Here is a 27,054-nt window from a genome sequence, read left to right on the forward strand (position 1 = left end):
TGGACATTCGTCGTCGTTTGCAATCTACAGCAGCAAAATGTAATGGGGTGGGGGAGGTGGGTCAAAAGTTAAACCAAGTATTATAATAATAATAATACATTTCATTTATAAGCGCCTTTCAAAACTCTCAAGGTCACTTTACGGTCACAGGATACGTTTTTCTGTGGGTGAGCAGCGGCAGTTACACGCGCCATCATTCACTCAACCCGGAATAGGTAACTCAAATAGATAGAAAGCTAACTAGCTAGCTAATAGATACCTAATAGGTAGGTAGCTAGCTAGATAGCTAATATGTTTCCTGACTCAAATAGCTAGCTATCTAGCTAGCTATTTGCTATCCATATTGCTAGCTAGATAGATAGTGAATAGCTAGCTCGATAGATAGCTAATAGCTTTCTAGATAGCTATTAAGCGGTCATTCATTTTCTTTGAAACGTAATCAATAATGTACATGGCTTTCCTTGAGAGCCCAAATTTTGTTTAGTATGAGCAAAAGAGATTGTACTCGTACACAAAGTCTCCATTTGGTATTCATGTTGATGTCAGTGAATGATGAAAATATGCCATTGTCCAGCGAATGAAAAATATAACATGATCATATTGGTCAGACGTTTTTCTGTGGGTGAGCAACGGCAGCTACACGCGCCGGCGTTCACTCAACCCGGACTAAGTCAAATAGATAGAAATCTAGCTATCTAGCTAATACATAGCTAATAGATAGCTAGCCTGATAGCTAGCCAGATAGCCAGTCAGCTAATAGACAGCTAGCTAGATAGCCAGATAGCGAATAAAGAAAATGTCACTAGACTGAAATGTGCAACTGCACAAAAAAATAGTTTCATAAAAAGAACAATACATTGTGCTAAGTATGAAAATATATACAAGTATAAAAAGCATATTTGATATATGACGGACATAATATTGACTCGACATAATCTGGCTGTGCAATTTACAATGCATGAGTCCAGTTTTTTATTTGGATACTTTAGAAACAATAACACAAAGTCATCTAGGATTAAAATAATTGAAAATACAAATAATTAGATGTCTCATGATCCAAAGCATGCCACATCCGCGCGTCTCTGCCTCACAGTTCAAAGATTGAATGATCGAGTCTAAATTCAAATCTTCATCTTTGTACCAGTCCTCGTGCTCACCTCCCACCTAAATGTTAGATTTAGCCTCTTAATAATTTGGTTGGGGAACGTTTCACTTTTCCTTGCAACAAATTCCACTTTTCATCCACTTTTTAAATCACATTTCTTCTCACTCGTCGTGCAGGTGAAATCCTTGACGCCAGCCAATCACAGGTCAAAAACAACCATCTTCAATATCCAATCTGAGGACAGTTTGGAGTAGGGCTGCAGGGCAACAGAAAATGAATTTTTTAAATACTAAAATATTAAATAAATACCGTCTTTCTCTGCTGTGCACAGGTCACTTTGGTGCCATGCATGCATAGAGTATTTGCTTGAATTACCATAATGAGGGTAGAAGAAGAAAATGGTGACTAAATATCACTGATATAGCTCACTAGTTAGGAAGAATATACTATGTTATTTTGAGTATTGTGTGCGAATTCATTACTTGAAGCTTTACGTAGAATTCCTGGAATTCATTGCTAATTTTCCATTACCTGTGAATCAGATTTTAGATTGCGACCAGTGTTAGAATTGGGATAGTTTCTAAAAATATATATATATTATTTTGTTTACATTTTTTTAACAAAAGCATGAATCCAAAATTGAAATCACAATTGAATTTCTATTACCATTGTCCCATCCCTAATTCAAAGTCTTCGATGAACCTAACATGTGTTCCCTCCATGCCACCGTGCTGCCCATAATAAATTTCAGTTATGAATAATTTCCAACATAGCTTTGCTTTTCATAAAAAGATAATAGTCATAACCCTCCAGGGGGGAGCATTTTCAGAGTGGGGCCCTCTGGGGGTATGGATAAAACATTTTGTGTCATCAAAGTTGCCCATCTTTGCTCGCTTTTTGAAGGCAAAGCAATGGAATATAATCAAGTGGCGTAGTCGGAGTCCTGATTTCATTTCAGTCGAGCAAGCTGCCACTTGCTGAAGACGCTAGTGAAGACACCAAGTCCCACAATCAAGCAACAACAAAAACTCAATGCCATACCGCAGCATCACACAGTAATGACGCAACAGCAGAGGACAAGGCAACAAAAGATGAAATTCTATTTGAGGAGAGTAATAATGGCAAAAAATAGCTTTTGAATCAATAATGTATGCGATTGAGAATCAAATAAATTATATATAGTCATAGCCTGAATTGCATTACATAATTGATGCACGTGGTCATACATTATGCACCAACTGTCAACATGTGAAATGTGTTTGAAAAAATAATACAAGTGTGATTCTCAAACCACTTAAGGGCAAAGAGGAAAGAGATGCCTGTGGGACAGTGTCATGGCTGGACTCAGATGAATCATACATATCTCACCTTTTTTTTCAACATACTGAATTTTTTTTTTTTTTAACTCAGCAACACAATTTAACTGTCAGAGAAAGCGTTAGCATGCCTTCAGGGCTTCAACTCCCAAAGGGTGAAAAAGATTAGAATGTCAAATGGCACAGCACATGTTACAATGGCTGCATGAACCTGCCGGCAACCAGCAGTCACAGCGTGTAAACCATTTGCCTCGTGATCTCCATCTCCTTGATGAGTGACATAGTGGACTAAGTTATTACTTTATTTTTATGCTGATTATTATTTTTTGTTTATTTCATGGAAACCATTTTGACCTTTGTCATACCTCCATTGGCCTTTTGCATCTATTGGCATCATCTTGCTAACAGACTCATACTGGTGCCAAGAGGAAAAAATATTAACATTACTTATTTGACGGCAGAGAGAAATGAAACATAATTTTAGGTTTGGAATGCTTTTTGCAGGTTTCTGTGTCTATGCCTTTTTGTATTATTCCCCTCATCCAATGATTACAATTGCTATACATACAGTACAGTATTGGATTGGATTGGATTTGCCTTTATTAGTCTCGCAGTGGAGAAATTTACATTTCACAGCAGCAAAGTTATGAAAGAAATGAAAGTAGAAAAGCAAAACACAGGAGCTGCTGGAAAGGCAGCCACTCTCGCGGCGCCGTCTTGGAGTCAAAAGAACAAAAAAAAAACTAAATAACATGACAACACAAAGACACAGAGAGACATTCATTCTTAAGCACCTTCTGTACCCTCTTTGTTACATAAAGCAGTTCCAGATGAAAGAGTATGGATGTATGGAGTGTACACACAGACGTACAGTATGGAGTGTATTGCTATATTCGATTAGATATAGCCCATACATCCATTCTGACATGTATTTATACTCTATCTCATTACTTACATGCTGAGCACCCTACATGATATTTAATTACTGGTTTTGCTCTTCTGGTTACAGATTGTCTTTATTCTGTCACCTTCTGCAATCTACAAATAACACCATGATTGGTAATTACAAGAAAGTTGAATGCATTACTTTGTATAACAACCAGACTTTTAGAATCAACTATACTATGAATCAACTTTTACTATGCATTGGTTATGGATCAGGTTATGGATCAGGTTTGTTTAATTAATTATAGGCCTTTATTTTTACACTAGTGTTGTACTCCAACGAGTTTTTATCCAAGCTGACTTTGGGAGGTGAGCTGCAACCTGCATTGGTTAAAAACAAGGAACCACTCATTCTCACGTTATTCTCACACTTCAGGCTGATTTCAAGTCTTCGGTGAAGTTATGCATTTTTTAAATCTGAAAAATGACATTTGACATTGCCTGCAAAGCTAGTTTAAAAAAAAAAAAGGTTACAGATGGCAGAATGAAAATCTAAAATTCCCCCCGTGGCATCCAACAAATAGGCACGGCTATTACTACTACTAATAGTTTGGTTTACATCCGGGAAAGCTTTTCTGGAGTTGAAAAGATACACAATATAAAGTAAAATAACTAAAATAATAACACACATTCTCCTCCAGTGATTCAATTTTTCATTTTAGAAAAAAATAAAGTTCCCTCTCGATTTTACTCAGAATATCTTAATGTGGGGAAGAGATTCAGTCCCCGCTCAATGCTTTTGTGGGGTTTGGGAGGGTCTAGTCTCGTGGTACTAATGGCGATAGACCTCCCAAAATATTGAACATCTTTAGCTTTAACAGAAAGCTGTTATATGTTATTTTTTTAAAAGGCTATAAAAAATGTTTTCCCAAAAAAAAACAAGGAAAAGATCTGCAGTCTCCCGTCATGCATTCTTCTGTGTCTTTTTTTTCTGTATGCGTCTCTCAAAAGAAAGCATTCATTCCAAATTCTACACTCACAGTAAAACTCTCCCATAGCGGTCCAATAAAAAACATTCTCGTCCATATACTTCTATAAAATAAAGGGGAATTAGCATCAATTAAGGCTTCTCGAAAATTGTGTGCACAAATAATCCATCCAAAAAGTCTCCAGAGAGGAAATGTTGCATTGTTGTGTCTATTTAAAATACCTGTAATTGACAAGCAAACACATATTAGGTTTTTAATCTGCTATTCACTCTTTCATAGTTTCTCATCCACATTAGCAATTCAAACAAATTATTGCAACAGTCAGACAGTGGTTGTATAAATCAAACCGCCACCTAAATCAAAACCTGTCACTCTTGAGTAACCGTAGCTCGTGATGTTTTACAACAGTGGGTGACATTGAAAAACAGGATTTTTTTTTCCCAGAAAACATCATTACAATTAGATTCTTTGGATGGACAAATCCAATGTCACCTTGTGTTAGGAAGCTGTTTAAGAAAGAAGTACAGAGAAGAGAAGACACAGCTGATGATCCAATGCATACCACATCTTTTCTATGCAGCAAGTGTGTTAAAACACATTGGAGCCTATTCTAGATGACTTTAGGTGAAAGGCAGATGACACTGTCAGTCGTCAGTCAAACAATGACACATAAAAACAACCGTTGCCGAAGCATGGCGCATAATTTTAAAAATAAAAGGTTAGAAGGCAAAAATGTAACAAAGGTTTCTTGTGGCATTTACGGCAGCTGGTTTTACATTATTTTGTGATATTGCACCAAGACTTAATAGGCTTGAGGTCAGCGCTTGGTAGCTAATTCCATCGACTTAACATTTGTTGAATTCCGCTTGGTGAAAAAGGCCATTTACAGAAGTTAGGAATCAGTCATCCACCCCGCCGGGCTCAAAGAGCTCCAAAAGAGTGGTTGGGGTTAATTCCACTTGATCAGTCAGATGCAGGTCTGTAGTATTGTCAAGCACGGCGTAGTGGTACGTGCTCAGAGGCACTGCAAGCCTGGAGGATCCTGAGAGGATGCCCAGGAGGCGACGGGCACTTTGGAAAAGGTAGCCCATTCTGGAGAGGAAGCAGATGGCCTGCATTAAAAAGCAAAGGGCCCTTGTGACAGTCCTCAATAGCCCTGCAGAGAACTGGATAATTAAATGAGAAATTTAATCAAATTCCTCAAATTAAATGTCCAGCTGGATAGCTTTGCAAAGAACACCACCGAATACAGACTTACCTGAGGGACGGACACCGGTGTGCGCACAATCCACCAATCAGTCCACTCTCACACGTGATGAGTGTAGGTGATGATTACTGCTAAAGCATTCCATTCACAGTCCTGCCGGCAGCAGGCAAAGGGGCATTTGTGTGGGCCCACCGGAGACTCATTTGCGTAATAAGACCTGAGAGAAAGTGACTAAACAGTGGAAGCTTGATTTCTGTTCCTGGGGCACAAAAGTGCACTGCCCCACAAGATTCATCAGGGAGGGACTTTGTCGCTCTCTGGATTGCTTGCCAGGGCAGATTCGACAAATGTTCTTCATAGCACATTCACGTTATGGACAATTTGGAGTCTTCGAACAAGGCTTGAATCAAACTCCAAACAAGATGGCGAGGGTTTGAACGCAGAACTGCCAGTGGCGGGCTGTGCATGAACTCCTAGGCCTTCAGTCATGCTACGTCTGAATTAATCAGCTGCGAGTGTGATGTGACATTACTACATGTCCACTAGAGGGTGCCGTTGGACAGGTAATAACTTGTACGTTGAAGTAACTAAATAAATCTTTTCCTTTCGGCTCTTCCCTTCAAGGGGTCGCTTTTATGTCGGATGCCCTACCTGACACAACCGTTTTGATTTATCCGGGCTTGGGACCGGCACAATAAGATACTGGCTTGTGTCCCCTTGTGGCTACAGAACAAGCAACTCTATGGAGATAATAAAGAAAGAAATGCTGTCATTAAACTATTCGAATTTTTAATATGAACGTGTGGATTCATGATAACCGCATAAAATTGCAATATTATTTAATAAATAATAATAATAATAATAATAATAATAATAAATTTAATTTCAAAGCACCTTTCAGAACACCCAAGGCCATGTTACTTTATTTGCTATTTTTGCTAGCTTATGAGCTGTCCAACATGAATGACCTTATTCCTTATTCTTAACCTTATTCTTGAAAAGTCCGTCTTGAAAATGGCTTTAACAAGTATATCTGCAACCAAATCCATTTCTTCTTCTCCTTCAGCCATCTTGGGTTGACAAAACCGCTATTAAATCAACACACAAATGTATTTGCTTATGCAACTCGCTACAGATAGTGTGCTAGCTCTGGCCAGCTTATCACTAGCAGCTAGAGATACTATGATTGACTAGTGACTAGCCATTCATGTGACTAGTCAAGCATAGTTTTCGAAAACTCTGACGTTTCCAGTTCCTTTCAGCAGGCCTTGGGTTGCTAATTCGAACTCTGATTGGTTAAAGCATCAGTTTCATTGACATTGATTTTTATGCGTACAGATTTCTGACCCTGGTAACAAATGATGGCTGAAATGTGATTGGTTAAATGCTTAAATACAAAAACACACATCTGGAAGCAGCAGAATAAGGGAAAAGCAATTAATGAAAGGAAGCTGAAAGAAAATTTTGAGTTATTAATAACAATTCATGGGCAAACTATAACTCACATTAGTCTCTGATTCAGATATTTTTAGGCCAGCAGAGAAAGTATTGATGACCCACCACTGAGAACTGCATAACTGTGACTCAAACTGGCTAACCACCCTTGATTGTGATGGCCAAGTGAATGTTTTGTTGAAAAAAACAACAATAATGACTAATTCAGCAAGAACATTGACAGACTAGGTGCAACAAATAAGTCTGGTAGCTCCACGATGCAACAATACATTCTTACAAGATGTAATCACAGTCTTTTTTTCTTGTTGGGAAAAGGGGGGCAATCTATTTGAGGGAGACCTTTATGACACACCTGGCAATGAAGTGGAGAATACCGGCTATTAGATGGACGACCAATGTTTGAGCTGGAGGATTCGGACGAATTTAGTGTGTATCTGACTCCTTCGAAATTCCGCCAAGGCTGTGGGTGTGGCTTGTATTTGTTAATGAAAAATGGTAATGTCATTCTGATTTAGCCTCATGAAATCTGCGTGGCATGAAAATGTCAATATTAATTTTAAAAAACTTAATCTTTACCATAATTTGACATTTATGTAAAAAAAATAACAAACATAAATTGATGCTTCATCAGATAATGGGCAAAAATATTGATCATCGTTTTCCAAAGCAAAGTAAAATATTTGTTTACATTTGTTTTTGATTGCATCATCCTCAAAAATAATCGGTCTTCTTTCATGGAGCCTAAAGGAAATCTGACATTGTTTACTCCTTAGAGGCTGAAATTTTAAGGAAAGACAGCATTTCCCTTTTTTTTCTCTATGTTAGCGCTTTGTTCCTGCTTCAGCTGTTGTTAAAGTGATATATAATCCAATATGTATGTATTGCATTGTATTTTGGACAGCCACCCTCATTTCAAGCTCATATAACTCCAGACCCATATAATTTAGGAATTAACTTTTTTTTTTAAGATTGTCTAAAGCATGGGTGTCAGTCATTTTTTTGCCACGGGCCACATTCTAGTTATGGTTTCCTCTCGAGGGCTGTTATGAATTTGGGCAAGCAATTGTAATGTTTAATCCCCTCCACGTATTACATATAGAGTGCAAAACAAATTAATGAATAACTAGTTTTCAAATCTGAAGTCAAGAATAATGACTGTGATTGAGGTTTAGGATTTTAGCAAGCATTATTCCATTTCAAAAGTTTGATTGCTTTCACGGGCCGAAAAAAATGATGCGGCGGGCCAGATTTGGCCCCCAGGCCTTGACTTTGACACGTGTGGTCTACGGTTTCTTACACTGTATTGAATTTTTATGTAGTCCTAAAACTCAAATATATTCTGTGGGTCCTGCAATTTGAGTGAAAATGACAAAAAACCCTGGCACGAGGGTGGACACATTTTTGCACGTCTGGCAGTGAATGAGTTAGTGTCCTCCATACTTATTTGCCACGTCTTTTTTATGATCATACTAATGCAGCGTGTTCTAATTCCTTGTGTGTTCTACATACGTGGCCAATAAAGATGATTCTGAATCATCAATGTCAGTTGATAGGGTGGAGGGCACAAAAGGGACAAGGCGCCCATCAAACTCGGACCGCCAATGCTCTGAGGAACAGACCAGCGTCTCAGCTCAAAATCTTTTCTTTTTTTTGCATTCTGCAAATCCGAGCACCGCCTCCTCGCCCTCACTCCGCCCCGCGCGCAGTCAGCCTGTCCGCCAGGATGGGACCAGCAGCCGCCTGATATCCATGCATGCATGCATTCATGACCGCTAGGCCACTTCCTGGATGGAAGAATGGGACAATTCCAGCAGCAGTTTTTCTTCGCATTGCGTGTCGCTCGCAATCACGGATAAACGCCGAGTGATCCGATCGCTACTTCAAATCGATATTATCGGACCACTTTTCCTCCCACCCTTTCGTGTGTAGTTAAGGACAGCCATTGATCGCCGCCTGACCCCCTTCCACTCTCCGGGAATGTGGCTCCGCGGTAGCCCGTCGTGGAGTCCTAAGAGCCCCGCTTTGGAAGTGCTTTCATACAGCCGTGGCGTGTTATTCCTCGAAGCCCAAAGAGCCCCAACTTGGATCAACGCAGACCATTTTGTAACGGGGGGAATGCAAGACATGTTCTTTTTTTGATGCTTGCGTGCGTCGCGGCATCAACTTATTTTTTTGGTCGGAGAGGGAAAGGCTTCATTCGCACGCGTGGGATTGTCACCCTCCTTCTTTTCCTATAACAAACCAAAAGACTGAACAAAAACACTCAGAAACTTTGTCACTCATTCCCTCCTCGTTGCTCTCCATGAGTAGTTTAACATGCCGAGGAGACGGGAACAGAATTGCTGGTGGATTTTATCCGTAATGCTTCTTCTAACATTGCCCGAACACGGCGACTGTCATCCTGGTAAGTAGCGGCGTTTACTTTGCGGCACACAAGCTAGCTTTGGTGTTACCAAGACCAGTGTTACAATAGCTTCGTATTTGAATGACTATCATCCTTGAATGCATGTTTATGTGTTTACTTCTAATCATATCTATTCTTGTTATGTCGATATGAAACGCGTTGAAAAACGCGACGTTCAATACGACACGTCCTGAAGCTCGCTTGCTTATTACTGTGCACGTTCATCATCCTGCAGCCGCACCGTGGCGCAAAATATCCGTCACATTTACATTATTTCTTCTTTGATTTAACTTTTAAAAATGTCGTTTTGTACGATCTTTCTTATTTCAGCGTGTCAGTTTGTTGGTAGGGATGCGAACCACTTTTGTGCTATTTTTTACAATCGTCTGTGTTTTTAATTTGAGCCAAAGTTCGAATCAAATTGTCTTAAACGCCTTTGTGTGTTCGTGTGTGCGTGTATATCTACTTGTTATGATGAGGGCGACACTTGCCCCCTTTGTATGCTAGACAGCAAGTATCGGACTGTGACTCATTTTACATCCACCGGACAGTTTATTAAGTACACATGGGATCTGATTCCGTGTTACAAAAAACAGGATGTCAAATTCGTGTTGCAGTGTGACGTAAAAATACAAATTGTTAAGTTCATTTCATTGTGGTAGTTGACTGTCTCGCATGTCCACTTGACAGTATGCAGGTACACTGTTCGATTCCAGCTCTGACCTTCCTGTGTGTAGTTTGCATGTTACATGGATGGATTTTCTCCAGGTACTCTGGTTTCCTCTTATGTTCCAAAAACATAAATGGCATGTAATCGGCGCACTCTAAGTTGTCCCTACGTGTGAGTGTGAATAGATTGTTAGTCCTCATGTGCCCTATGAGTGGTTGGCAATCAGTTCAAGGTGTCGCACCTACTGCCCGAAGACCGCCCGAAGATCGCGTCAGCTCGCCCACGACCCTCGTGCGGATAAGCGGTTTAGACAATGGTTGGAGGGGCATTTTCCCTGATGCAACTTAGAAGAAAATGTGTGATAATGCCTCCAGTATGATTTTATATACATTCAACTTGCATTTAATTGTGCAAAAATCTCATTCAGAGAAATGCAAATGCTGTTTTGTCATCTGCAGGGTTGTTCAAGAAATAGCTCTTTGACAGTGTCACTTAAAACTGATGTGGAATTTCTTTTGTGGATTTTATTTTATATTTTTTTTCTTGAATCTGACTTTCAATTCATTGGTGATTTCCAAATCTGCACCACTTTGATATTGTTCAGCAACATTTTTGGTGATATTTTTTAATTTATTTTTATTGTCAGATTTTATAAGGGTCTTTTTTGATAATGTGCAGTCTCCAACAGTTTAGCTGTTCACTCTTTTGACATGCAGCGCGTGCTGAATTTCTACCCAGGCACAGTGTGAAAGGTCGATTGCTATATGTGCCCTGCATTAAGTGGTAACCATTCCACTGTATGTCTGTGCGATATAATGAAATGAATTGCAGTACGTTATAAAAAGCAAAACTGTCCAATTTCTACCCTCGATCATATGATCTTTAACAATTTCCCTGTCATTTAATTTCCTCCATTCAGAGATATGCTTACGCCACTGCCACCAGCTGTGCCTGTGCATCCAAAGTGGGTGATCAATGTATCCAGTGAGTCACATTAGTGTTGGGAGCAAGATCTTATATGCACAATCCAGTCGGTGCATTATACTGAAGAAGCAGTTTTTCAATCTCATTGATTTTCATCCTATCACACATAATTTATGTTATTCAATATGTATTATCTACAGTACTTGAATGGCCACACAATTACTTTGTTTTGTGTCCTTGGTGCCTTCTTTGTTTCTACTCGAGATATTCGTTGACATTGTCCCTCTATTGTTTTCGATTGAGTCACAACAATGTGTTATTCATCGCAATGGCCAAATACTCATACTGGGCATTGTATCGGGACGCTACCACCCTTATTTCAAGTTATTGCATTCTTCTGGAGGCTGCTAATGGCATACACTGATTCTTGAGACAAAAAAAAACATTAAAAATCTCACATGTGCAGTATTTGGTAGTTTTACACATTGGCATATCATCATCTGTGCCAGAAAGGTCTTATTGACAGTTTTGTATCCATGAGGCATCACAAATTTTAAGTACAGGAGTTCTTGATACTCATTATAATTGTTTTATGCAGTGGATATTTGTACTATTATCGCTGTGTAAAAAAAGTGGGATGATGCATGCAGAGATATTTAGCATTAGCTGACAGCTATTTAAGAGTAAACCTCAAAGATTGATTTAATCCACGTTTATTTGTTCAGTGCTACACAAACCTGAATTTCATTTGAAGGACGTTGTTCTTTCCACTTGATTGCATTCTTTGAAAACAGGTTATATCGCTATTTAGAGTCCTTTTGTGATTGGCTATTGAATATTTATTTTTTTATTAGGAACCATTTTTTTTAAGAATGCATTCTTCATTTGATTGTGTTTTCTTCATAAAGAATTTGACCATACTTGCATAACGTTTGTGTGATCACAATGGGCAGCAATGTAATTTTTTTGCTCTAATTTTCCCTACCATTTCCCCCATATGCTTGGATGACAACAATCATCAAATCAGCAAGAAGAATTGAAAAGATTACCAACTGGCAGTCGTTGTCTGTCATTACTGACAAATTTGTTCTCCCATAGCTGAATCGCCATATTAAAATGAAAGTTAAAAGCAGCAGTGAAGCATTCATTCCAACAGCCAAACATTTTCCAGTTGGAACATAATTCAGAGAGTATAATTTGTTGGTGTTGTCACTTTGTAGCCTGAAATACGCTCATTTATTTTTTCCTCCAACTGTACCATCTCTGATCACTATTTCTGGTCTTCACTTCCCCCCCCCCAAAAAAAAAAAAAAAAAAAAAGCAAAACTCGCATACACTTCTTTGATTTTTATCCCCTACTCTTTACGCTGAACCCATACATGTGCAATTGTATTTATTTATTAATTTATTTTAATTGGCTTTTATTTTCTTGTCTGGATGAAAATTAGCTTTTTCTAATGTATTTTATTTTTTTGAGTTAAATCAGGTAATACACTGCCAGAGGAAATAGTTGGTTAGGAATTGCCAAATAAATAAATAAACAAATAAATGAATAATGCAACCAGGTCACTGACAAAATGACCTTCGACCTCGGCCATCTCAAGGATCTTCCAAGAAATCATTCAACTGTTACTGCCACTAAATCTTTATTCATGACCAGACTATCAGACTATATATATATATATATATATATAGTCTGATAGTTATTTCTTATTCTGTTGTCAAGGATTTTCTGCTTGACGTGACCTGTTCCCCTAAATTGATATCACTTCTACAGCATTTTTCTCCACCGCTGACTTTTTTCTGCTACTTTGTCTGCCGCTGCTTTTTTTGCACCGTCTGTTTTCTTGAATACTTGTGACATTTGTCCCTTTTTGATGGGCTGTCGGGCGGATGAGCATCACTTCAACATCCTAACAGCATTGCAACACATACATATCCGTTTTATATCCACATACTGGGACCTTGGTCGGGTTAAAAAATCCTGTTCACACTGACAGGAAAAAATATCAGATGAGTGTCATGCTGTGAGAACAAATAAATAAATATGAAATGACCTGCAGCATGAAATGGGGCTGCCTGCTCCTTATGTTAATTAAATCTTGTTTGTTTTGTTATTAATTGGTGGATTAAAAAAAATGTCATTCCTTTATAAAAACAAATATCGCAAATTAAGAGTGAAAAAAGATGTGATTCAGTTCCTGTTTTTTTCTGTAAAATATCAAAACAGAAATTTTGAAGATTTAGATAATTTTTCATGAATAAAGGCATCAAAATAATGAGTCGATTATCAAAAATAATACTTTGATCATCATAAATCGTTGCAAATTACCATATTTTTTTCTGGAATATAAGGCGCACCGAACCATAAGGCGCACCCCCGACCAATGGTGCATTTTCAAAGTTTTTTCCCTATATAAGGTGCACCAGACTAGAAAGCGTACCTTCAAAATATGACAAGGTTAAAAATCGTTTTCTATATAACACAACACATTGTAAGTAGAGGTTGGGGTTATGTTTTATATATTCCAGCATGGACCGTGCACTACTTCTTCTACAGGGGGAAATGGAGTCGGTGGCTGCTAACAGTCATTGAGACACCTGTTGTGGCTCAACATTACTTCACATATAAGGCACAGAGTCATGGTTCGAACAAAAAGCAGACTTTTGGGTGCGCCTGATACGCCAGAAAATACGGTAATTCATGAAGATATCCGAAAATGTAAGCAAAACAAATGTAAGTTCTTACTTTAGATGTTTACCTGACACATGATATCCACCAAATGAAAATTTAAGAACGACGACTTCCACGAAGGCTTTCTGGAATTCGACATCATTGAAAACCAAAAGGGTTCTTTCTGAAAAATGGGACAGTAAGCTCTGCGGGTGTGAAGATTGAGCGAGATCGACAAAAACATTTTTTTTAAATGACACTTTTTGAACGGCTTCACAATCCATCAGCTTGCCTGCAATAGCGCTTAATCAAGAGCACAGAGCTAAACATGCATATTCTGTTTTCATCTCGCAACGCAGTGAGGACCAAAGTGAATGATTGTACTTGTGGTGAACTGGAATAGCCTGAAATTAGTGACACCCCCTCAATTTATTATTCAGCCGTATAATTAAAAACCTCAAATGTCATCCTTCACTGTTGATAGCATTGGTAGAACGTTAAATGCAGTTCTGGCCCAGATTGATGTTGTTGCTACTTGTGTGTGGCACCAATTATCCTCCATATCAGTCGCGGTGATGCAACAGAAGAATGCCTCTGTCTTAATCACAACCCTCACGGCCCACAATGCTCCCAAGTTCCCCGCTTCCATGCCCTCAGCCTGTCGTTTTATTGACTTGTCGCCTTACAAGCTGTGAACACAGCAGACTTATTTCATATTGCATACGTCAGTGGACCTCTGACACGCGGCAGAAAGGCTTACTGCCGGACGAACGAAAAGGTCGACGGTTGGAAAATCTAGTTGAACTGTACTCTTTTCACTTAATGGTGCTCAGCCATCACCGTGAACGAACCTGTTCTATTCATTACCAGAATCATTTTTTATTTTTAGCTTTTTGTAGCGTTTGAAAAAGGAATACCATAAATGGAGAATACAATTCACTAGTCCTCTCTTACTTTTCAAACCTACCCAAAGCTTGTCACAGAGGTAACGGTCCGTGGTTCATTTTATCTGTCAGTTGCGGTTCTTCTTTACTTCACTTCCTAGCCACTTAAATTGAGCTATTTAACATTGAGATATAATCCATGTTAATGGGCCCATTAATCCTATATCTTCTTACCTTGCCTGCAGGTAGCAGATGTTCCATCAGTTTACATTGCTCACTCGCTCCTACGCCCGAGTCCCCCTTGCTTTTTGACCAAATATATCTTCCAAATTACATTAGTAAAGTAAACTGGCAGCTATGACCCTGCAGTAGGATATGTCACATTTCGACACTTGTGACATTTGTTCCTTGTTTTGGGAAGCTTCCGAGTACTGCTGTTAGCAACGAGCTGTCAAATGTTCTTACAAAGAGTGTCTGCAGTACGGAATAACTTCAAATAGTATTGAATTTACAAGAGCGTCACCCATCACTCTTGAACAATAACAAGGTCGTTTTAGTGGAATACTGTTACCCTTTTCTCATTTGAATGATTGTGCCCATTGTCCAGAGTTGGTGAAATAAATATTTCAGATTTGTTACGCAGACTACCTAAATACAAGTACGCACCACAGAAGACAACAGTTTATTTTGTAGTTGATATTACTTCACAAAGCATGAACTCATTTTCCCTGAAATAAGTACCGTAATTTCAAGATTATAGAGTGCACCTGATTATAAGCCTCACCCACTACATTTTTAGAGGGAAACCGATTTACACATACCCAAGCCGCACCTGTATATAAGCCGCATGTGCCCACATTAAAACATGTAAGCATATTTACAAAGAAAGACGGTAGAGAGAGTTTTCAAACTTTTAATAATATAACTTAACAATAATAACATAAGCTGCCTGTGACGCGGCAGTAAAATGGTAGCAACATGGTAACAACACGCTAGCAACAAAATAGCAACACGGTATAACAGGTCTGGTAAAACAGGTCTGATAAAAGAACATACTGGTAAAAATCATGGTAAGCCATCTTCATTTTCCTCCTTTGAACTGAAGCCATCAACGTCATCATCCTCAGTGTCGGACTTAATCTTACCTTTTCTACTCGAGCGCACCTGGCGGCCATTAGAAAAATGACATACATTGGCTGCATCACTGAATAAGCCACAGGGTTGAAAGATTGGGAAAAAAGTAGCGGCTTATAGTCCGGAATTTATGGTACTTTTACTGCTGTTATGAACCCACACATTTATGAATAACATATTTCAAAAACGGAATTCCAGCGTTGTGGTTGTCATATCACCAGAATGTGGTACCAGCCTATTTAGTCCTCATTCAGAAGGGCAGCACTAAAGTGCTACTTTACTGAAACCAACAGAATACTAATGTTTCTGTCTCAACAAGTTAGAGGTCTAAAAGAGAATAACATTAAGTTAGCGACACTGAATCAGTGTTAATGTGCTCAATGTGATGAAGTCACTTTGGGAGTTCAGGCTATTCAGACATTCCCCAAATAAGTTCTTGTTACTCTCGAGTCAATCAAGTCAATGATGTCAAATTCCCACACATAGTCTCATTGAGGTACCTATGGGCTGTTCTAATTTATATTCTTTTTTTGCCAAGACAGCATGCTGTTGTCACATTTAATTTAGTTGGAAGAAAAACTTTTTGTGAATATTTAAGCAGACTCGTACGTCATGTCATGTCTGAACTTCAAGTAGTGCTGACTAGTCGAGTTTACGAACACACTGACTTTAAGTGTGTGAATTAGAGTCATCACTTATCACGTTTTTGGCTTGAGAAGGATCACTTAAAGCACCGAAGGAGTTTGTCGAATGTAATTAGCATTGCTGTTTTTAAATGTACCGTATTTTCCGGTGTATATCAAAAGATGACTCTGCACCTTATTCGCAGGTGCACCTTATTTGAAATAATATTGAGCCACAACCGGTCTCGCAACTATTGTCAGCGGCTATGAATCCATTTCTCAGCCTCTATTGTAGTGCCTTATAATGTGGGGTGCCTTATATTTGGAAAGCAGTGAGGATTTTTTCCCCACTGGTCTTTGCAGATCTTCTTCAGTCTTTTTTTGTGAAGACATGCTTTTATTTTGAAATATAATGATTAATGTGTTTCACTATTTTTTTACATATTCCGGACCACAATGAATACTTTACATCATAAAGTTTTCCCATCATAAAGATACACACACAATATTTTATATAAGGCGCACCCAAAAGCCTTGATTTTCTTTCAAAGATGACTGTGCCTTTTATGTCGTGCACCTTATATGTGAAGTAATATTCACCCACAACAGGTCTCGCAAATCCTGTCAGCAGCCACCAACTCCATTTCCCCCTGTGGGCTCTACTGTAGCGCCTTATAATGTGGTGTGCCTTATATTTGAATAACTCTTTTCATTTTTTGAAGGTGTGCCTTATAGTCCATTGTGCCCTACACAGTATATGGAAAAGTTTGAAAATACACAATTCATTGGGGTCCACCTTATACTCCGGTGGGCCTTGTACACTGGAAAATACGGTACGTCAAGCAGAGGAAAAAAATCCTACCTCAAATTGAAGAAGCCAACAATAAGTAAATGGAGGGAAGGGAATCATTCTATCACACATGAAGAACGTGATTATTTGCAAAAACTGCTAATTTCTACCATGCAGAGCCTGGTGCTGTGGTAGGTCCAAAATGAGGACATGTTTCCCTCTTTTGGACATGTGCAAATGTTACTTGGCTATCCCAGAGGCAAACATGCTGGCAGACAGTTTATTTTATTTTTGGGGGGCTGGGAATACAATCATACGACAGCGGGAAAGCCTTCGCCCAGCCCACACTGCTGCTTTTGCATATTTCGCATAAATTTGGTATGTGAGCTTTCTATTTTGGGGTGATTATCTCTGATTGCAAAAGATTCCTTCCATTTGTATCAATGTCATCAGCTTCTACTCAACGTTAGTTGAGTTGACTTTCATCACGTTTGTAGTAGGACTATTCAAAAAAAAAAGGATTTAGATGTGGAAATGTGGTCTAGGTGTTCTGTTATGAATGATTTTTTATGAGGCTAGCTTCTCGTGATCGTACTCTCCTCGGCTTGTAAAGACAGCCACCATGATAAAAACAACCAACATCATTGCATTTTAGTATGTATGTGGAAACATAGCTGTGAATTGTCTGCTCAAAATAATAATGTTCCCTGTCAGTTATCAGCCCGTCTTTATGAATGGAAAGTATGAACAATTAGCTCATTAACTGCTGCCATTTTCAAATTTATTCGGGAATTTAAAAGCATGATGTGTAGCGCCATTCCTTGAATTAATTTGGCTTTGGTTTTTTTTTTTGTGAGCGGTGCCGATAAAGCGCTGGTCAGGCCTCTGTCCATGTTTCCACGAGGGAGCAGCATTTGCTTTTTGTCCATGTTAGCACTTTGTTACAGCTTAAGCTGTTGTTAAAGCACTATATATATCAATGTATTGTATTGTATTTTGTCCAGCCGCCCCCATTTCAAGTTCAGATGATTCTAGACCCATATAATTTAGGATTTAACTCTTTTTTTTTGATGAAAGAAGAGAGTCTTAGGTTTCTTACACTGCATTGAATTTTTATGTAGTCCTAAAACTCAATATTCTGTGGGTCCTGCAATTTGAATAAAAATGACAAAAACCCTGGCACTGGAGCGGACACATTTTTGCACATCGTCTGGCAGTGAATGAGTTACTTCTCCACATCAAAATCTCAAGTCTTGAGATTTGGTTCTCTTGACAACAGAGTGAGTGGGCGAGTTGTGGTGTGGCGCGCCCGTCGTCCATGTTTTGAAAGACAGTTCTGGCGACTGCTAGAGACACTTTTTGACACATTTTCACAGTTTCAACAGGATATGTGGGAGAACAAAAGGATTCTGAGTCAAATTATTCAGTGGACGTGTGAGATTGTTCAATATCAATGAGCAATTATCTGCACTTATTGTGCCTGAAATACTCTTTGAATTAAATGATCAGGGATTTTATTCCGCTTGATGAGTTTGGAGGACGTGAGCCCCCCCCCCCCCCCCCCCCCCCCCCATTTGGTGTGTGTATGAGTGTGTATTTTAAGCATGTCATTCAGGACGTTCAGATTTGACGCCGATTGGACATTTGTGATTTTTACAGTTTCACGGGTAAAGAACTCCTTCTGGAATTTCTCTCGATAATAGCTCCACTATGTAAAATGTTCGACAGCAATTCTTGCTGCCTCATGATGATAAAATCATGATGATATTAGGGCCATATGCTGTAAGTCTATATCTCGACTCAGCATTTTGTGCGGTGTCTTTCGGCCAGGTGCCTGTACTATTCGGTAAATAGTCATTTGGGAAAAACGTTGCAACTTTGAGCACTTTTCACTTGCGTACATAATTTTGTTTGCTCATTTTCTTGCAATGACCATTTAGCTGGTCCATTGGATGGAAGAGAAAAAAAAGTATAATGGTTGTCGGGACTCTCATTATAGAAACAATAATAATGCTATCCTGGGATGTTCATGCTGGCAGAAATTGACAATGCCCACATTATTTCATGTTTTGTGCTCAGTCGTGTGCAACAGCTTTGTGCTTGCTTTGCAGAAAGAAAACACTCTCTACTAGATTTCTTCCAACAGTGACCTCTGCTCTAATAGACGTGTCTCAATTAATGTCCCAGCGTTTCATCCACTTGAAACAAATTGGCCCCTCTTCCCAATTAGACCCCTTTGATTTTTCTTCGTAAACATAAGTAATAATGACTTAACTGCACAGTTGCTAACCAAAAAAGCAAAACACTGTAACATGTGGTCAGTCAAAAATTGGGACACAGTGCCTCCTGTTAAAAATGGCGTGCCTGGAGTTTTGACTAGGATGGTCCAGGGACAGCTTTCTAAATTTTTTAGAGCGCCAGTCGTGGGAACACAAAGAGACCATCCAACATCCAACGCGGACACTTTTATTTTCAACAAGGACTTATTTCAGCTTTTGGAAACAGCACAAGGTGTTCCAAAATCAATCTTAACTTTAATGCCCAAATACGGCTTTCAAACATCCGGGGGGAGGGGGGGTAAATAATGCAATTGAATAGCTATAATATGGCGCTGTAAACAACAAGAAAAATGTGGTTTAACATGTGTTCAATACTGTTGTAAAACAATAAATTCACAAATTCTTGGATCACAATAATAATATATTTTCATGTAAAAACATCATTTTGGATCAGGATTTCTTGATACTTTTGCATAAACTGCGATTTTGGTAATTACCAGGGCTGTTAACTTTGGACAGCTGCGACATAAACCTTTCATTGAGTGGTGGTCCAATAAACATGTTAAGTACCGTGTATATCGTATTGAATATTATCGAAATGTCCTTGTCCTCTTTGCAGTTGGGAACACGCAGCCACGTTTATGTTAAAAAAATATGGCACTTCAGATTGTCACCTTTGAGTTTCTTCTGCATTTCATCTTTATAGAGTGCAAACACACATTGAGCAGTTTCTGTTTTTCACTGTGCGACTGTCAGAAAAATCTGGCTGCTGTTGATAATAGCAATCGATAAGCTCGGAGGCACACAACTACAGTTAGATCGGACAAATTGGAAGCATTGCTCGATTCCCATCCATACAGCACATGGGCTTAATGGATCAAAAGAAGAAAAAGGCATTACAGAAATGTGCCAGGGGCCACTAGATTTGATCAGAATCAAATTGGCTTGCATGGCAGTGCACTATTTCTGGCTTAATGTGACAAATGGCCAAAATGGCCAGTGGACATAAATGGGGAGTTTGCCATCTGTGGCAACACAGCACATCAGATGAATATAATTTAAAAAAAAATTGCAGATGTTGTATAATTTGAGTAGCGCTACGTCACTGGTAGTTTTTTGACGATGTTTAACTTGCCCAAAACCCCAGGCAATCTGTGTGGTGAGTATCACTCTCTTTTAGCAGAGAGACTGCTGGTCACAGTAGCTTTTTAATCAATTAGAAATGACTCACTGCCACTTCACTCCAAATCATTTCATCTGTCCTAGCCACAAAAGACACACACACATAAATTCGACACACACTCACACACATGCGCACAGGCACACACACACATGAACGGTATTGGACAAGGCTGTTACAAAACAAAGGGAAAACACTGCTGGGGAATCAAATGCACTTATTTCCTTTGCTTCTCGACAAACGTGATGAATGTCCAGGCTGTGAGGCAGTGTCACTAAAGGACATATACTGCTGCACTCAAGGACTCGGCCATATCAATAAATGTCCTGTGTCCTTCAGTCCCAACATCCTCTTTCCCCTTAAACAATCTTGCCGTGATGCGATACCGTGTCAGCTTTGCTTACAGCTGAGCTGTCAGTCAGCGTTGCCCCATGGAGAGTGGAAACAATGGAAACCTTCAGGCTTCTTCTTCCTGTATTGTGTTGTTATGCATCAACGGAGCATGTGTTTGCTTTGTGCTCATTGTTGTTTTCATTCTTTCAGGCTACATTCATCGTAGCCTGACAGTTGAAGTCCCCATCCGTGAGGCTAATTTCCCCTGTCGTCAACTATGGAATTAGAAGCGCAGTCCCTAAATGTATATGACTAGGTCACGGGTGTCAAAATCATTTTTGGTGCAGGGTGCGTTGTGTTTCCTTTCCTTCAGAGGGTCGTTATTCCTCTGAAATCATATAAATGTATCATATCTGTATCATGTTATAATGATGCTAGCCCGGCAAGTGGTTTTTAATGTTCATACTTTTAGCAACTAATTGAATTTAGAATCAGTAGTCATAAAAGTAGTGTCAGGCAAATACCCGACTCGGATTTATTATTTTTTTCTTCTTTCTTGGACAGTGCAATGGTGTCTGCTAACTTGGCTCTGAGCTGACTTGTTGTGTTTCGCCTGTTTGTAGAACTTGTTAACTTTATGGGAATGTTTACTTTTTTCTGCCTTTCTCGGCTACATCGCACTTAAAAGAGAGTTCATTCTTCGTAATCCAGGTGTGGCTAAATTAATGATTTGATTAATTGATTAAAAAGAAGTGGAAGTATAATTGGAATGTCTGTTCAAAAGTGAAGGTTTGTAAATGTGGAACAGATTTTTAGCCATTATATTTGAAGTTCTCGGAATATAGTGTTCATGCGATACTGTTTTTCTGGGTATTTTAAAAACGAATTTGTGAGATTTTTTTTTTCAAAGTTAAACATAATGATACACAGAAAAAAGAAGAAATTAATTAGCCAAGAATCTCAAAATAGTTTTGCTTCCAGATTTCTTTCGATAAAATATTCAATTCAGTATATCATTATTTTCAGTAGGAAATAACAGCAACACTGTTAATGTTGCTTTTTGCAATGTTGTTACCTTGTCACTTAAAGGACAACCGACGTCTCCGAACAAGTTGTGTCCATAATTTGTAAAATGGCTTCAAATGACTTCTACTGAGCATATTTTAATAAGATTCCACCGCATATAGCTATATTTTACGTTTTAAGACTCGCACTGAATATTCAGGAAGTCTTGTTTTTGAGTTGGTGACGAGTCCGTACGTGACGTCACTAAAGGACCGCCCCTGACCGAAAAAAAAAAAGACACATTGTATTGTAGAAGAGGGCATCCAAACTCCGTATAAGGAATTTATCAGCCTGCGGAAGCGGAGGTGGGCACTGGAGGTCACCATTTTGTGCCTCTTTTTTTTGTTGAGACATCTTCCCTCAATGTTGCCTCATAATGGCATGGAATAAATTCTTTATTCGATTGCAAACATGTATGCTTTCCTCTTCAGAACTATTTGAATCATATTCATAACTGGATGTGTAACAAGAAAGCATATTCACAGAATCTGAAGCCATTGTTTTGATTCATAAGCAATGCAAGACGTCTTGGTGTGACATCACAAACTGGGGGCGGGACTTTTTGAAAATGCCCAATTCGCAGCTCAATTTTTTGCTGATTTTGGACACTTTATGTCATTTTTATTGGTGTTTTGCATTTGACTAAAAATATCATACTGCGTGTTTTGGGTATTTTAGTAGCTATAAAACGTTTCTGATGTCAGTTAAAAAACAAAAAAGTGACGTTGGTTGTCCTTTAACTCATTCACTGTCATTCCCGAATTTATTCAGGAATTGAAAATATTGAACATTGAATGTTTATTAATGTGTATGTAGTCCTAAAACTCAATATTCTGTGGGTCCCGGGATTCGAGTGAAAATTACAAAAACCCTGGCACTGGAGTGGACACATTTTTGCAGATCATCCTGCAGTGAATGACTGAAGTGTTCCCTTTCTTCGAGGGCCACACAACTTGGTGTGGTGGGTGGGAAATGGCTCCCGGGCCTCGAGTTTCACACCTGTGCAGCACATGTACACAAGTTGCTTAAAAGTGGCCCAAACTCAGCCAAGGATATGGCAGGTAAATAGCTGACCCCCAGGCCTTGAGTTTGACAACTTGTGTTAAGGCTTTCAGGTGATTTGAATGAATACGATTTTTAGCGTACATTTGATTGCTTTGAACAGCTGTAGAAAATATGGGAAATGCACCTTGGCTCTCATTAAATTGCGTGTTTATGAATTGAATTTACTGTTGGTTGCTAATTTTCTTCCCACTGTTTTGATGAAACAAAACAAAAATGGCACTTGAGCGTCAAGACAGACAGCTGTTGTATTTACAGAATACAAAATGAACTTGGAAATGATGCCTCGCAGTTGTTAATGCTCAGATCTTTTGTCTTTCTTTGTCATCCTGCCAAGAAGCACCAACTAGAATACATAAAACATTCTAAAGCGGTTTCGCGTTTATATGGTACCCGCAAAAATGCAAGAAATAAAGTCCTACGAACACCTGGCTATCGTCTTTAGGGAGAAGTCACTCTGCAGTAGTCACAGCTGGCTGTTTATCATCTTCAGCTTTGATTGGCAGTAATGGAAAACGTAACGTATCCGTGCACTGTGGTTGCGCTAAAAACACATCCAATATGTTATTTTTATAAAATAGAAACACTCCAGGGGTACATTTTGTGAAGACTCCCAACAGAAGGCAGTACATATGGGTAAAAAAAAGGAACAAAGGTATGTTGGGGAGCTTGTTAACTGTGGCAGAGGTCCGCTGAGAGCAAGGACCATTGAGAGCTCAAGTTTCAAAATCAATCTGTTTACTTTTACGCATGCATATATTTGAATATTATGATTACATTGCATGATTACATTGCAACTGTTTTGTTTCAGTTTAGAATTTTTGGATGAGAACTTGTGCTAAATATATTCTATGCATACATCACTGGCTTTCCAGAGTAACTCAAATGCACTGTACAATTCATGACAACAGCATTGTGAAGCAAAAAACAAAGGTGGAAAAAAAAGCAAAAGTGAAAAGGTGAGAACATGGATAGAAAACACAGTGAAAGTTGGACTCATTTCAACTTTATTGATAGTTCAAACGCAGAGTGCAGACGGCAAGGTTAAAATATCCCATCAATCAGTCTCCACAAATAACCCGCACAAGCAATCTGTACAATTTGAAGAGAAAAGACAAGCAAGGGAACCAGCTATTAATGAAGTTTCTAGTGTGTCTGCCTGCATCTGTTGCTGGTGCAATATCACAACTTCCAAGATGTGCAACCCACAGCTCAATGAGACACTTGATGCAAAAAGCTATGCATTCCATCAAGCCATCAACGACCATCACAAAGGTGAATAAAACAACTTTATTATAAAGTACAGTTTATTTCTTTAATTACAATACCATAGCATATTTATTATACATAAAATAAGGTATATTGTGTGTAGTTTTAAGGCTTATTTAGTTGAAAATTATGTTTTATGTGGACCTGAGAACGGATTATTCTAATTTTAATGGTTTCCTATGTGAAATTAATGTTTGGAATACACACTTTTTGCCTTACACACACTTTCTGTGGACCAATTACGTTCGTAAGCCAAGGTATCACTGTATTATAGTTTGCCTACTAAAACAATGAGCCATCAAAGATTGAATAATGACCAACAATTCTCGAATAGGTACACATTCTGCTTCTGAATGTTAGCCGTGTGATTTTTCCTTTGGACTCAAAATAATGACTTTATAATTCAAGGCGATAGCACTATCAGCATGTCCTGACATCTTAAAAAATTGTGTCATCATATCTCTGAGAAAGGCAATCAATTAAAAAAAATGGTCATTGTCTCAAAGCAGTTTGCCAAACTATTTTTCTTTTCACTTTTAGTCATTCAGCATTCAATGATTTAAAAAATATTTACTGTGGAATTGTTTTTTTTTTCCAGAAGTAAACAGCATATGCTTTCTTCTCTTTCATAAAATGTATTTCTCCCATTATGCTTCTCTCTCTCTGGCAAGTGAAAGAAAATGAGAAGCACTAATAGGAAGGGGGTCATTTTGATTTATTATTATTTTTTAAATTGTGGTTTGACAAAGCAATCAAGAACTTGAAGTGATGTTGAGCGCTGTACAGCAGTGGAGTGGTGTGATTGCTTGATGTAAAATGGTGCGGCTCCAGAGGAAATCTGGTGCGAGTCAATTTCAGAGGATTTCAAGAGGAGAGGGAAATGTGCTGACTTGGATGCTTTTAGGAAGGATTTTAGACTGCCCCTATCGATCCTGTTGGCATGTTTCCCCTTGGGGAATGCAAATGTTTCACTTCCTTTACTCACATCCAAATCCTTCTGGTAGGAGAACCTTAATTATCTTTGGATTTGAATACCACGGCCTTTTCCTCTGGCAATTTAATTTTCCAGAAACAAATAGTTTCACACTTGCTGAACAATGACCACCCTTTCCATATGTAAGCTGCTGTGACAAGAGATGGTGTGACCCACCGCAACTGTTGAATTTGCTAATTTGCCAAGAAAAATCCTGGTTCACTAAACCATCATCTTTTTTATTTTTTTTAATGTCATCACGATATCCGCAGGTTTGCTCACCTGTCAAACACTATTGCACGCTGAAGCTGTGACAGCTGCTGCATGTTATTGTCCCAGCCAATTTAAACCCCAACCCAAGTGTTTACCAGAGCGAGGAGACCTATCCCCAGGTAACGACTAATCACTCAGGGATTCAACACATCATCTGTCCCGCGCTTAATAGTCGTCATGGAACAGGCGGTAGAAGGCAGCGGCTCTGCCTGAACAGCCACATAGCTCTCAAGACAACTCAATGTTATGGATGATTGTCCCAATTAAAAGGTTTTGCTTGAGTTGATGACACAGGTGACATTATAGTGCCATTCCTGACAAAATGAGACAATCATTTAGCATAGCCGCTACTTTGAGATGAAGGTGTAGGTTGGTGTAATTGGCAAACGTTATGGAAGGAGTCTGAACACTTTGTTCATTTGTTATTTTTTTATGTCCAAAGATTAAACGACAAAAATGAGCCAGTCTCGCCTAATCTTATGTCTAAAGAATCAGAATCAGAATCAGATCAGAATCAGAATCATCTTTATTGCCAAGTATGTAGGACACACAAGGAATTTGTTTCCGGTAGAACACGCTGCACTAGTATCGTTGTCAAAAAAACTGCTAAGTGGCACTATACAGTTCCATTTTGGCTACTGTTGAAAGAGTTCAAAGAGTTAATGGCTTGGGGGAAGAAGCTGTTTAAATGTCTGCTGGATTTGGTGCGCATGGATCGGTAGCGCCTGCCTGAGGGGAGTAGCTGGAAAAGGTGGTGGGCAGGGTGCGGAGGGTCCAGTAGGATTTTCCGCGCCCTAGTTTGGATTCTTGCAGTGTGCAAGTCCTCGAGAGTGAGTAGGGCGGTGCCAATGATTTTTTCCGCCGTCCTAACTGTCCGTTGAAGTCGGATTTTGTCCATTTTTGTGGCGGCCCCGAACCAAACGGTGATGGAAGAGCACAGGATGGATTCGATGACAGCCGTGTAGAAATGTTGCAGCACCTCCTGTGGCAGGCCTTGCTAAAGTGTGTCAACATTTCTTTTTTGATTGTTTTTAGATCGATGATCAGTTAATTGCTTTTTGTTAATGGAAGGATAGAAGTTTATAATCAAAACACTTGATTTTATTATTTAGCAGCTTGACTGGCAAATCAACCCACCTCACCTTTTAAATAAGCAATGGGGTCACTCCATACCTGTTGCCTTTTCACTACTAGCAGCTGCGTGTCAGTCGTGATACTATCGTCCACAACCGCATTTGTGGTTCGTAAGCATTTTCTGTGTAAACTTGAGGAACGCAGTCTACGTTGTGTGTTGACCAAAGTCGAATTGTAGATCAACAGATTACAGCAAATGGAAATGACAGTAAATTCCTTGCTGATGCTGCTAATACAAAAACAAATACTGTACATTGATTCCGGGGAAATGGAAAAACACAGAAAGCAATAAACAGGATAAAATGAGTTTTGGGCTAAATCTGTGGCTCCCATTTGATAGGATAGATGAGGTATTATAAATGTCTGGTCATATGAAATGATCCTCCCCCCACCCACTTTTCATCCTCTATCCAAGGTGAACATTTC

General features: G+C 39.0%; 1 protein-coding gene across 1 annotated transcript in view; it reads left to right on the forward strand.

Annotated features, from left to right (window-relative positions):
• The first annotated feature begins 8,670 nt into the window (after window positions 1-8,670).
• The window catches only part of ca16b (carbonic anhydrase XVI b), a 129,285-nt gene continuing 110,901 nt past the window's right edge, over window positions 8,671-27,054 (forward strand). The window contains exon 1 of the mRNA XM_089009336.1: window positions 8,671-9,361. Within this exon, the coding sequence (XP_088865462.1) occupies window positions 9,274-9,361 (88 nt within the window). The 5' untranslated portion in view covers window positions 8,671-9,273. The remainder of the gene's footprint in view (window positions 9,362-27,054) is intronic.

Source organism: Hippocampus bargibanti, linkage group LG12, assembly GCF_051943395.1.
Source record: "Hippocampus bargibanti isolate YZ-2025 linkage group LG12, ASM5194339v1, whole genome shotgun sequence".
Taxonomy (NCBI): Eukaryota; Metazoa; Chordata; class Actinopteri; order Syngnathiformes; family Syngnathidae; genus Hippocampus; species Hippocampus bargibanti.